At 53.1% G+C, this 12,552-nt stretch overlaps 1 protein-coding gene across 10 annotated transcripts in view; it reads right to left on the reverse strand.

Annotated features, from left to right (window-relative positions):
- Nucleotides 1-8,568, reverse strand: part of PPFIA4 (PTPRF interacting protein alpha 4) — a 33,941-nt gene extending 25,373 nt beyond the window's left edge. For 3 of the 10 annotated variants that reach the window (XM_061185520.1, XM_061185523.1, XM_061185519.1), the window contains exons 1-11: nucleotides 8,335-8,568; nucleotides 6,205-6,306; nucleotides 5,650-5,814; nucleotides 5,261-5,335; nucleotides 4,940-5,029; nucleotides 4,173-4,364; nucleotides 3,727-3,873; nucleotides 3,324-3,458; nucleotides 1,365-1,448; nucleotides 937-1,068; nucleotides 507-569 (exon numbers count right to left, since the gene is read on the reverse strand). In XM_061185520.1, the coding sequence (XP_061041503.1) occupies nucleotides 507-569; nucleotides 937-1,068; nucleotides 1,365-1,448; nucleotides 3,324-3,458; nucleotides 3,727-3,873; nucleotides 4,173-4,364; nucleotides 4,940-5,029; nucleotides 5,261-5,335; nucleotides 5,650-5,814; nucleotides 6,205-6,306; nucleotides 8,335-8,568 (1,419 nt within the window). The remainder of the gene's footprint in view (nucleotides 1-506; nucleotides 570-936; nucleotides 1,069-1,364; nucleotides 1,449-3,323; nucleotides 3,459-3,726; nucleotides 3,874-4,172; nucleotides 4,365-4,939; nucleotides 5,030-5,260; nucleotides 5,336-5,649; nucleotides 5,815-6,204; nucleotides 6,307-8,334) is intronic. The other 7 variants (XM_061185525.1, XM_061185524.1, XM_061185527.1 and 4 more) reach the window with 5 other exon arrangements.
- Between the last annotated feature and the right edge of the window lie 3,984 nt (nucleotides 8,569-12,552).

A 12,552-nucleotide genomic window follows, 5' to 3' on the forward strand; every position in this document is an offset into this window, starting at 1 on the left:
GAAGGGTTGGCAGGGGCAGGGCCAGAAGAGAGGTCTGTCTGGAAGGACTCTACCAGAACAGGCCTGCTGAGCCCTCACTAACAATCAAATGCATGACAAATAAGGCTGGGCAGCAGAGGGGCCCTCAGTGAACTCCCAGACTTCACAGACATTGCTAGCATAGGGATAGTGGCTAATCTGCCCCAAATCACCAGAAAGCAAGAGCTTCACCAGGTTTGAGGCCCCACCAAATCCTTTTGTCGAGTCCTTCACTGTGTCCTGCCTCTCTGCTACCCACTCTCTGCCCTATGCTTACGGCTAAGTTTCTTCTTTACAGGTGGGTGGTGGTGACGCATCTACTATGATAGGCTTTAGGGAGGGTTAGTGAAATAATGCGTGTACATGGACTAACAAACTGGCTAGCACAGTGCTGGGTTTCAGGGCAGCTGCTTGAAACACAGTCCTGTTCTTTCCTCACAGCAAGCTCAGCCCTCCCAGGCTGGCAGGGCTGGCCAGCAGCTGGGTACCTTGTGATGGTGTTGCTCTTCAATCTGCCGCTGGGAACTCTCCAGCTCTTGGATCAGTGTGTTCTGGGGGAGAACAGCTGTGAGCCAAGAAGCCCCCTTCCCCTCCACCCCGGCTCCTCTACTCCGGCTCAGGCCTTCCCCTTCCAGCAAGATCTGCCTTCCGGTCTGCTCTCCCAGCCCTACCTCTCCTTGCCAGACCGCCCCACCCCCAGCCCAGGCTGCTCCTCTTCAGCCTAACTCCACTCCACACCCCTCCGCAGTCCCCGCCTCGCCCAGCCCCTCACCCCCCCGCCCCGCTCCTGACTAAGCTCTCACATCCCAACCATTCCTGCTCGCCTGGCTCCACCCACACCTTTACCCACCCCGCCCCTTTCCGCCAGCGCTGTCCTTCCGGGCAGCCCTGCCCATCCAGACCCGCCACCCACAGCACCTTCTCCTCCAGGGCCGCTATGCGCTCCTTGAGGTGGAGCTGCAGGCGCTCATTCGACTCGCTAAGCAGTCGGTCCACGGTGTCTGACAGTCGCTTGTTGTGGTCCTCGTTCATCTTCTCCCGCTGGCGCACCTGCATAACCAGACCACCTTGCACCAAGCCACCCCAGGGCCATCTCACTGCAATCCCAGGGAGCCACTCATTCCTGCTGTGGTTCCAGCCCACTCATCTGTCCCCTTCTTACCCTCTGGGGGCCCCTGTCTGCAGCTTTCCTGATCACCTCCTCCCACCCGTCTGTGGCTCTGTCTCTGTCCCTAGCCAGGTCCTTCCCTAGCTCTCACTCTTCCTCCTTTCCCTATCCACAGACCATCCTGGGATGCCGCCCTGGGGTTGAGAGGAGGCTCGAGAGTCTGGCCCAGTAAGCTCACCCTTGCCAGCTCTTGGTTCTTTTCCTGCAGCTGTCCCTCCAGCTGCCACAGGTGCTCCTCAATGTTGCCATGCCGCTCTTCAGCCTGGAGGGAGGAATGGGTCAGTGCAGCCTGAAGATCATCTGCCTTCCTGCTCAGACCTTGTATCCCATGCATCCAGGTGCCAGAGCGGCCCTTGGGAATCAGGGCCTCAGGGACCAATGAAGCCAAGCTCTCCACTTACCATCCTGGAGCATAATTGCCACCACCATTGCCTTTCTTCCCAAGTACCCCAACCCTGCCGCTTTCCCCCCACCCACACCCTCTCCTTCCTGCTCAGGGCTAGCCTTGAAACATCCCGGAGCTGGCAGCTCAAGAGGCTAAATTCTCCCTACGCTTCCAGAAAAAAACTCCACTCGAAAGTATGAGCGACCATAAATCTCTATGCCTCCAGATAGATGGAATTGCCCTTAAGAGCATGGACTCAAACCAGACTGGTTCAGATCCTGGCTCCCTCCCTTCCCAGCTGTGTGACCTTGGGCAAGTTACTGAACCTCTATTGAGCCTTTATCTCCTCAGTTGTAGTAACAGCACCTATGCCCATTGCAAGGACTAAAGGTGATAATCCATGGCAAACACTTAGGACACAATAAGCACTCAACAAATGTTAGCCATGGTGATTACCTTTGTTATTAAACCAGCCTGAGTGGAGTGGTCTCCCCTTCCATTCATGCATCTTCAGAGATGGAGACCCCACTGCCTCTTCTGACAAGGTATTCCAGACAATCACACATCTTACAGTCAGGAAATCCCTCCTTAAAGCCCTTCTACTATGACTCCCTTGAACATATTAATCACTTCAGTCCATCCTTTCTTGTCAGTTTTGAGAGTTACTAAACCTGACTGTTCAGCATCCCACACATAATGTCTTCTGCTGCACTTTAAACTCTGCCCTTCATTCCTAGGGGCCTGAAAGGCCTTAGAGATGACCAAATTCAACCCCATCATTATAGAGATGATGACATCATCACAGAGATAATGACACAGACACCCAATTAGGGAGGGAGTGACTTTTCCCAGGTCACAGAGCAAGTCAGTGGCAGAAGCAAACGTGGTCCTGAGTCTACCGAGGTACAGCCAGGCTGCAGGTTCCATCCCCAGAGCCCCCAAGCTGCCACACTGGCACAATGGCCAGCCTCTATCCTCCAGAGGCTCTGGGGTCTGATGCTTACTAAATATTGGTTTTCTTCTCTCCATTGCTTGAGTGGGTAGCTATGGTGATCCCACATGAGGCACCCCTGAAAGCCTCCGACCCACTGTAAACACTCCTAAATTCTCTTGATTAAGCCACCACATGTAGATGTCCATGCATTTACATAGCTCTTCCAGACCTAGGATGTTTTCAGCCTGCATACCTCCATGAAGTTAACTATCCATTGGGTAAAATTATATTCCCTTTTATTTGTCCAAAAGCTGAAGCCTTCAAACAGCTAGGGATGGTTCCTAGATCTAGAATGCTTCAATTTGACAAAAAAAAAAAAAAAAAAAAGATATGCTCAGCCTAAACTCCCACCCCATTCAGAGACGTATAAACTTTGATCATATTTCCTCTCAGATTTTACCTTTCCAGAAATGAAAGTCCTATTTTTTCCACTTCAGAGCCCCCCAAAAGGAAGTATTAACTACAATGGTATAAATGATAATAAAAATATTTTGCATCAGCACAGTTTCTTCTACTTATTAAAATACTCTTACATCCCTTCTTATGGGACTGTCACATCCCTGTGGGGTGATGAGGGCAGGGATTACTCTTCCATCTGACAGACACAACAAAGTGTGTTTCCTGGAGTCATGCAATGAGAAGCAGTTTCCTGGCCCCCAGCCCAACGTGCCTCCCACTCTCTCCATTCACTGCCTGGCTACATAAGAGCTCAGGAAGCAGGGAACAGAGGAAGATTCCCAGGCCCTTGGCCCACTTGCCTTGGTGAGGGCTGCAATTCTCTGGGCCAGCTCAGCCTCCACCTCTGGCAGCGTCTCAGCCTTGCGCATCGTCTGCTGCAGTTTCTGCTCTGCTACCTCAAGCAGCTCCTGCAGATGTTGGGCTTTCTCCTCACACTAGCAAAGTGAGGGGTGGGGAGAAGAGTCAAGAGGGAGCACTGAAGCTTCCCCCACCCCCTGGCCCATCCTCAGTAGAGAGCAAGTGATAGGTCAGAAGCAGCAGGGGGCAATCTTGATTCTTGGCTACCCAGAGATACCTGACTTTCCCTTTCCCAAGGTGACCAGCACCTCAGGTCTCCTGGGCCACCAAGGGGAGGTTCCAGCACGATCATTAGGACCTCCAGGGTCAAGTACAGTGTCCCCCAACCCCATCTGCAGGAGTTACCTGGCGGTGCAGGGACTCCTTATTGGCCAGCTCATTCTCCAGTTTGTCGTTGAGGTCATGAATCGATGTAGCCTCACGCTGAGCAGCCAGGTAGCGCTTCTCCAGTGTGGTTATTCGCTCCTCCATGTCCTCCTTCTGGGCTAGAGCCTGAGCGGTACAGGAGAGGATGAGATGAAGGTCACCATCTTTTTCCTGCCCTCATCCTGTCCGCACCTCCCCACCAAATCTGGCTGGCTATATCTCTTCCACATTACCTTATCAGTTTCTGACCTTGATCCATCCCTCCCACCACTCCTCCCCACATTGGACCCTACCAAGTGTTCAGTCTAACACTCCTCAGCCCTTGCCTGGCTCTCCCTCTACACCCAGGACATCCAGCAGCTACCTTCCTGAGTGCCAAATACCTGCACCCAGAAAGATAGGGTCAGGCCCAGGCCCTTGCTCACTTCCCGGAGGTCCCGCTGATGTTTGCTGCTCAGCTCCTCCGACTTGATAAGGTCCCGGCGGGCCGTGCCCAGGTCCTCCTCAAGTTCGGCCACAGTTGCTGTCAGGGTGACCAGTCGCTCCCGGGCCTGGCTCAACTCAAAGTTCTGCTTCTCCAGGAGCTCCTGCAGCTCTTCTACCTGGCCCGCGTCATGCTCCAGAGACAGTGAACTATCAGTCAGTCATCAGAGCCTTGGGCATCCCATTCCCCTGCCCTGCCCTGGGGAGGTGGGAAGAGGGACAGCACAACCAGAGCAGATCACAGCTCTGCCCTCAATTTTAGAGCACACCTCCAGGTACACCCTTCTTCCTCTGGGCTCCAGAAGCTCATTCCAGACAATGACCGAACACTCTCACTCTCCTGTGTATCTCTTGAAAAATAATCATTTCTAGTTTTACCTGCTATTTCAGCCTCTTGTAACCTAGAAAGGGGCATGACTAGGGGAACAGAGGCTCAGAAAGAAAAGTGATCTCTTAGGTACATGGCACCTAACAATTCAAGTGGACAAACACATTATATGCTTAGCAGTGTATGTACTGGGCACTAAAACAAAAATCTGTAGATTGCTTTGCAGATGGGGTAGGGGAAAGCAGGAAAGAGAGATGGTAACATTGGCGAAAGCTCCAAATTTAATTCAAGCAGTTGCTCTACTGCACTAAGGCAGGGCAGGGCCCCCACCTCCTGTCTGGGGTAAGACATGTCCCCTCTATGCAGCTCCCCATGACCCACCTTCCACAGGCATTTCGGTCCCAGTTCCACAGTCCCCTCCTCTTCTGCCACTCCATCCTGAACCCCTGCCTCCTGCTGTAGGGCAGACACCTGTAGGGCACAGTCCCCAGGGCAGTGAGTCAAAGAGAAGAGAACCTCCTATATATTCCAGACCCTTCCAAGTCTCCCACCTCCTAGAGAGAGATGTCTCCTGTTGGCTAACAGTCTCCAGTTAAGACAGAGGGGAGAAATCTGATGAGGAACAGAGTGGGGAAAAGGGGTAAACCAGCCTTGGCTTCCAGGAGCTGTAGTCTACAGATGGAGGGAGGGCAAGCAGCTTACCTGCTGGTGGGCACCCGCCAACTGCTCTTCCAAGGTGGTCACTCTCTCCAGGGCCACCCGGAGCCGCTCTCGCACCTGTCCAAGATAAAAGGGGAGATGAAGAAAGAAACAGGGACCCCACTGGACTCAAGCTGGAGAAGGCTGGGCTTGGTCTACCACCACTGAGCATAAGGCAAAGAGAAGGACCTGCCAAGAGGCAAACTTCTAAGAGGGAACCTAATAGGAGGACCTGGAAATTGGATTAATGGTAGGAGGGAGCCAGTTACGAAGCTAGACGGCAGTTTTCCCTAAACACAGGATTCAGAAATCTCAGAGAAGGGATGCACGGAGGCTCTGGGGAAGCCTGGCTGGATTGGGGGTGGAGGCAGGCTGTGGGCCAGCCTAGGTACCTTCTCATCCAGGGCCTTGTGGTGCTCAAACAGTGACTTGAGAGCCTTCAGCACCTCCACCTCACTGGAAACCCCTGAAGGTGACTGAGCCTGACGCTTCACCACAGTCATCCTCAGTGACCGCTCATGACGGGACACTAGGCACTCCAGATGTTCCAGAAGCAACTGGCAGAGAGAAGGGGAGGGCAAGAGGAAGGGCTGTGAGCCTATGCCCCAGGGGCTATAAGCAGGGTCCACATGAACACCCAGCAGACACGAGTACTGCCATGTGTACCATTGTTAGAATGGTGAAATACTTCCATGTGGGTAAACAGCTGCTGCCCCAACTGAATACCTGCCCTAGCCTCTCTCCCAAGACCCCGACCTTTCCCATGACCCCGAACTAGAGGTGAAAAGCCTAGCACTGATGGTTGAACAAACTGACTATCACCCCAGAATATAAGGCAGGAGGAGGTTAGGATAGGGCTGGGGATGTGCTGGCCCTGGCCATGCCTGCTCCCTTGGTCATACCCCCCACCCCCAAAGCACAAACACACGCCAGGTCACCCCACTTACCCTCGTGTTATTCCGCTCTGCTTTCAGCTCTGATATCTCTTCCTCCCTCTCTAGAAGCTGCTCCCGACACATACTCAGCTCCCGGGTTAAGGTGGCAAATTCCTGAAAACCCCCAAGGCCCCTCAGTGCTTGGGGATCCACCACCTAAGCAGTATCCTGCACGCCCAAGTCAGTGGGGGATCCTCTCACTCGTCCCTTACTTCCACCAACTGTCCCCAGAAAAATCCCTATCCATCCATACTACTAGCATGTGCTTCTCCAGAGGGGAAGCATTCCAAGTATGTAGTAGGGTGCAAGGGAATACAGTTAGATATAAGAGTGAGAAACTCACCAAGTCAGCCCTGCAGCCCCTTCCCCCTCCAGCCACCAATATAACCTGATTATGTCCTCCCTCCCATTTTGTATTTCTGTTTCTCCAACAATCCAGTGACATTTCCCTTTAGAAGTGGATGGAGGGGAGTGTCACTTCCGGTTTGGCATTAGTAACGTCCCTCCCCAACTCTAACCCCTCTGACACACTGCTGCCAGGGTAATCTCCCAAAGCACAATGTTGTTACACAAACTTCTTATCCTGGTTTCCAGCTTCTCTCTCACAGTTCCTTTCCATAAACCCTAAGACCTGGTCAACCTGGGTAACCGCTGTTGACAGTCACTAGTAAACTTCTTAATTCCACACCTTTGCTCAGTGGGCTCCCCCCACCCCTGAAAGCCCAATCTTCTGTCAACACCTGATCTTTCAAAGCCCATCTCAAAGGACACACCTCTTTGGGACCTTTCCAGACTTCCCAGTGGAAGGCTTCCTCCCTCCTCTGAAAACTGTTAAGAACACCAGCACTGTGAGCACCTACCATGTACCAGCTCCTGTGCTGGTCACTGGAAACACGGTAACAGGAAAGACATAATCCCTGCCCTCATGAAGCTCCCAGTGAGGGGTTGAGATCAAATCTCAGCTCTGCCCGTTTGTGACCTTGGACAAGATACCTAACCCCTTTGAACCTCTAATCCAAAAGACAATCCTCCCTCAAGTGTTGCTCTGAGGATCAATTATCTGGCAGCTATTTTAGGTCTTGACACTGTTTTAACAATCCTTTGGGGGCCCCCTCTTCTCTTCCTCCACATTTTCTTCTTATCATTTGGGCTCTTGTCTATCTCCTTTCTAGTGTACGAGCTCCCTGGGGGCAGGGACTGACTCCTTCATCCTGGGGCTTGTTCAGGGCTCCGAACACAGTGGGGTAGGATGGGCCCATCTCCCACCCCAATTCCTTACCGGGGCTCCATATTCCTATCTACAAAGCATCACAAGACTCTGCCCCCCGAACCCTTCTGGACCCTGGGTAGGAAACTCAGCCACTCTGGTTCTTCTCCCCACACGTGGGGAGAGGGCCTGGAGCTGAGTCCTGAGCAGTGTGGCCCCTCAGGGCTGCCTCCCTAACCCTTGCAGCACCCCCACAGGCAGGGTGGCCATGAGCAGTTTACCAATCTCCTCAAGTTTCAGCTTCATCATTTGTAAATTAGAGATGATGGCGATAACAGCACTAACTTCATCGCTGTGGAATTTAGTGAAGGAAATTCCAGTCAAAGTGCTTAGCACACAGAAAACACAATAAATGGTGACTATTATTGCTAGTAGTCATGTTGATTGAGGAGAATAAGAGGGGTATCACAGCTCTGCCTATAATTTTCCATGTGATGTCTCTTGTTTTTTTCATCTGTGCAATGAGAGATGGACTAGATAACCTCTAAGGCTTCTCCCATCTCCATTCTCTGTGGTTCGCCACCCACCACTTCCAAGAATAGGACACTGGTGAGGAGCAGCCAAGGTGGAGGTGTCTTTCCAGTACAGCCTGCCACCTTCTGGCTGCATGGGTTCACTGCAGTTGGCAACTAAGGCTGGGTTTTCTTCCTGCATCAAAGTCCATCCTTTTCTCCAGGTGGAGCCAATTTCAGCCTGAGGAGCTTGGGAGTAACAGGGAAAAGTATTATGAAGCAAGGTGAAGGAGAGTAAATGCTCTGTGAATTCCCTTTGTTGAGACGCTAATAGATGAAGAGAGCTGAGGGCCCAGAAGTTGAGGGCTCTGAAAGGCTGGGTGAGGGAAGGGGATGAGGGAGATGCAGACTATCAGGCCTTACCTGGGGAAGGGCAGAGTTAAGGTGGCGCTGGAGCTGGTCTCGCTCATGCAGGGCATCCTGTAGCCAGCTCTGTGTCACCGCCAAAGTCTCCTGACTCTCCCGAAGGGACTCTAGCAACTTCTCCCGCTCATCCAGCATGTTCACCATCAGCTGCTCAAAGTTGGCGTCAGCATCCGTTCCATGGGGAGGCCCCAGGGGGTCCCCCTCGTTGATTGTGGGCATCACTTCACACATGGTGGGGGTGGGCAGGGCCTTCTCAGTGTCAGGGCACAGGGGAGGGGTTCACAGGGTTGGCACCTCCAGGGTGACCCGTGTAGGGGTCTCAGAGCAGGCAGTGCCAGGTGAGTGAACAGATGGGCAGGGGCTTCTCCCATGGCATCAGTTGCTCTCGGTCTGAAAGGGGCCTGGTGCCCAGAGTGCCCCTGTGAAATGGAGCGAGAGGGCCTGGTTTAACCTCTCAGCGCTGGGGCTGGATGCCCTATGTCCCCAGGCAAGCAGGCAGCAGCTGAGTGTGGCCATGACAGACAGGGAGAGCAGGGCTGGAAGAGGGCCCTTTCCTTAGACTGAGCACTGGAGCCTGGCAGAGTCCCAGCTGGGTCCAGCGACAACCATCGTTTCTGGAGGGCAGTGGTCTGTTGGAGAAGAGACTGCTGTGAGAAACAGCTGAGCAGAGAAGGGCATCCAGGAGGTGGGTGAGGGGAGAGGAGGCAGGAACCTGGACCAGAACGTGGGGGAAGAGGGTGAGGAGTTGGCACGTGCCCCTTCTCTGGGCTTACTCACTCAGATGGTGCCTTCCTTAGTTCTCCCAAGAAATGCACATGCCCACTGCTGTAGTCTCTGTCACCAGCTTCCCCCACCCACAGCTGTCAGAAGTGCAGCCGCAGTGGAGTGGTTCCCCCACCCATGTGGCTTGCTGGCCAAATATAGAAATAATTCAGTAAGCGGCAAGGGAGCAGCCGGAAGGCTGCCCAGAGTCCTCCTGAGACCTGGGGCTTTGAGAGTGGGAGGAGAGGAAATAGGGTCCCTGCCTCACCCCATAGGTTTCTCCCCCACATTCAGGCCAAGGCAAGCACAGAAGGGGTTAAAGGGCTCTTAGTGGGTATGAGTCCCATACAGGATGGACTACTGAGTTCATAGGAAACAGGGAGAGAGTAGCTCCTACCCTGACCACTGGCACAACATGGCTCCTTGAAAAGGCACAGGCTGGACACTGGGGCAGGCAGACAGCCCTGACCTGCTCCATGTCCATCATTCAGGGAGGAGGCTCTGGCTCAAGTCATCCCCTACTCCTGAAACCTGGCAGACAGCAGGCTTCCATTCTGAAGTCATGGCCTACCACCTCTGGGTTGGAGCAGAGGCAGAATGATGTAAAGGATTGATGTTGGTAGGTGGGGGAGATGTTACTCTCCTAGGGCAGGGCTTCCATGTGGGGCCCCTGCTCATGTCTGGGAATCTTCTCCCTCCATGTAACTGCCCAATGCTGGCACTGTCAGAAGTCACCAGCTAGGGTGGTTAGCATGTGCACAGCCTGGCAGTAACGCCTTGAGCCTGGCACAGGGAAGCCCAGTGGTCAGAGCAAAGGAAGGTGAACCGAGGAAGGCAGCATGCAGCTAGGGATTTCTGCCTGCCCTCAGGTTCCAACCTCCCTGCTCACTGCTGGAAGGCTACCACCTTAATCAGTTTTCAGAGGGAGCTGTCTTCAGAGCTCCTGTTTTATGAGAGATGGGATGTGAGACACCCAGCACAGTGATGAACACTCAGAGAAGCCCTGTAAATGGTGCTTTCCTTCCTTCCCTACCCCATCCCCATTTGGGAGACACAGGGACAGCTTCCTGTTCACCCCTCAGGTAGCAGACTGGGCAATAGGCAGACTGGGAGGGTCAGGGAGAGGACAGGCGGCATCTGGACCCAGTGTGAGGTGAAAAGTCAGACACAGGGAACCTCTGGCCTGTGGCAGGGTTGAACCTAGCAGGGGAACTAAAAACGGGCCAAGTCTCTTCTACCTGAACCCCCTGTCATCCTCTTATCCCCTCCCCCAGAAATGGGGGATAGCCAAGGTGAGGCTGGGGAGGAACTTGGGCCTGGATAAGATAAAAGTTAGAGTGCCAGCTTGAGAACTCCCAAGCTCATACCCACAGCCATTCCCAGAGGGCCCAGTAGTTCAGGCAGCATGTGGGCGTGCCCACACATGCACACAGGGAGACACAGGAACTTGGAGACTTAGGACATACACATGTTCCCAGACACAGAAACTGGATACACACTCTGATCCAGGGATCCATTCCCCAAGCCGCACAGCCACCGTAAAGGGCAGGATTCCAAGAGGTGAAAAGTAGCACCTTGGTCTGCACCCTACCCTACCCCAACATCGCTGCCCCACAGAGCAGCTGGGAGCAGACAGGAGGGCCTGCTACCCCAGTCTTGCCAGAGGTGCCATCTCACTAATGCTAATAACAGCAAGTCCTCTGATTCTCCCACCCACTTCACCCTAAAGCTCCAATCCGTGAGGTTTAAAGGCCACATTGGCCCCATCATACTTCTCCAAGCTCATCAACAGCCAGACCCTCATCTCTTCCCACTCCCCTACCCCCATCCCAAGAAGAAATGAGAAGCAGAAGAGAAGGCCAGTCTGGGGAAGGGGGTCCCTGTGGCAGAGGCTGTCTTTTGGAGAAGAGTATAGTGTGCTCAGGAGCCCAGGGACTCAATCCAACAGATCTCCAGGCAGCCTGCAGTGTAATATAGAGGAAGGAGCCCAGAGCGGGGACTCTGGACACCTGAGCTGCAGTTCTGCCACAGACCAGCTGAGTGACCTTGGGCTTGTCATGGCCTCTACTGTAAGACAGAAGCCACAACCCTTATTTAGTCCACCTCAGAGGGATGAGATCATGGATAAAGAGTTTGGAAAAGCAGAAAGCACCCCACAACTGTAGGGGAGTATGAATTACCTTAGTAGTGGGCAAAGGTGGGCCTGTGGGTGGGTTTTTTATTGTTCCTTATAGGAAAGCGGTTGGAAAGTTCTCAGGAAGGAAACATAGGACCTCAGGCTGCCTACAGTGATGTGCTGGCTATTTGGTCTGACTTGGCCTCCTCAAATCCTCCTAGTCATTCTGGTAACTGAGAAGCTGGCTTCAGTGCCATCAGCCCTTTCCCAGCCTCCTTCCAAACCAAGAGCCAGGTAGCGACTCCACTTCCCCTAGTGAACTGGCATCATGTAGAGCAGGTTGAAGATGAGGCCAGAGATGTATGCCAGACAGATGCCCCTGAGATGACTGTCCAGGACTTCCTATCCCTGTCCCCACAAACTGCACAAGCATGGTGAGCAGAAGGGAGCTTGAAGACAGCCACGTCGGGACGCCTGGCTCTTTCTGGTTCCATGGCCATCTTTAAATAGCGCAATTATCATCTCAGCCTAACAGAAGCCTCCTCAACTCCTGCGTAATTTCTAAGTAACACTCACAAGTCCTGATTCAGAGGCGAAAGCTACCAGCCCCCAAAGCAAACGTATGTGAGGGGTTTTGCCAGTGAGGAGTGTGGGCAGGCTGTGACACAACAGAGAAGGGCTCCAGACTGAGCTTATGTGTGTGTGAGGAGGGAGGGGTCAGATGAAAACCAGGCCTCTGGGCTTATAAACACAGAAGAGGCAGACTCTGAGGCCTCTTTGGCTCCCCAAAAATCACCCCCATCTTTTCCTAACAAACAGGAGGGATGGGCACTTGGGTCTGATGCTCTAGCTGGCCACACGCACACACAGACAGGCTGGCTCCCCACTGCCCTGCCAGATGGCAGGCCCCACCATGGTGAGACAGCTCAGCAAAGGCAAAGCTACCAGCTCCCATAGAAGCCAAAGGGCCAGGGCAAAGCTTCCAGGAGCTGTGCTCAAGTCTAAGTGGGCCATGAGCCACACAAAGTGGGCGCTTCAAGGTAAAGAGGTAAAAGAGGAAGGTCAGATACCCACCCAATTGGAGGTAGGGTGAAGACCTGAGAAAATGGGGAGGGAAGTGGTCATCTAGGAAAATAATAACAATTACAATAGCAACTATGATTTATTCAATATTTACCATGTGCCAGACACTGTGTTGTCAGTGGACATATATTAACTTACTTTAATCCTCACAATTCCTTGCAAGGAAGACACAATTCTTCTTCTCATTTCACAGATGTGAGAATTGGGACTTAAGTCATGTAATCAAGTCTATACAGCTAGTAAGAGGAAGAGCT

This window comes from Eubalaena glacialis, chromosome 3, assembly GCF_028564815.1.
Source record: "Eubalaena glacialis isolate mEubGla1 chromosome 3, mEubGla1.1.hap2.+ XY, whole genome shotgun sequence".
Taxonomy (NCBI): domain Eukaryota; kingdom Metazoa; phylum Chordata; class Mammalia; order Artiodactyla; family Balaenidae; genus Eubalaena; species Eubalaena glacialis.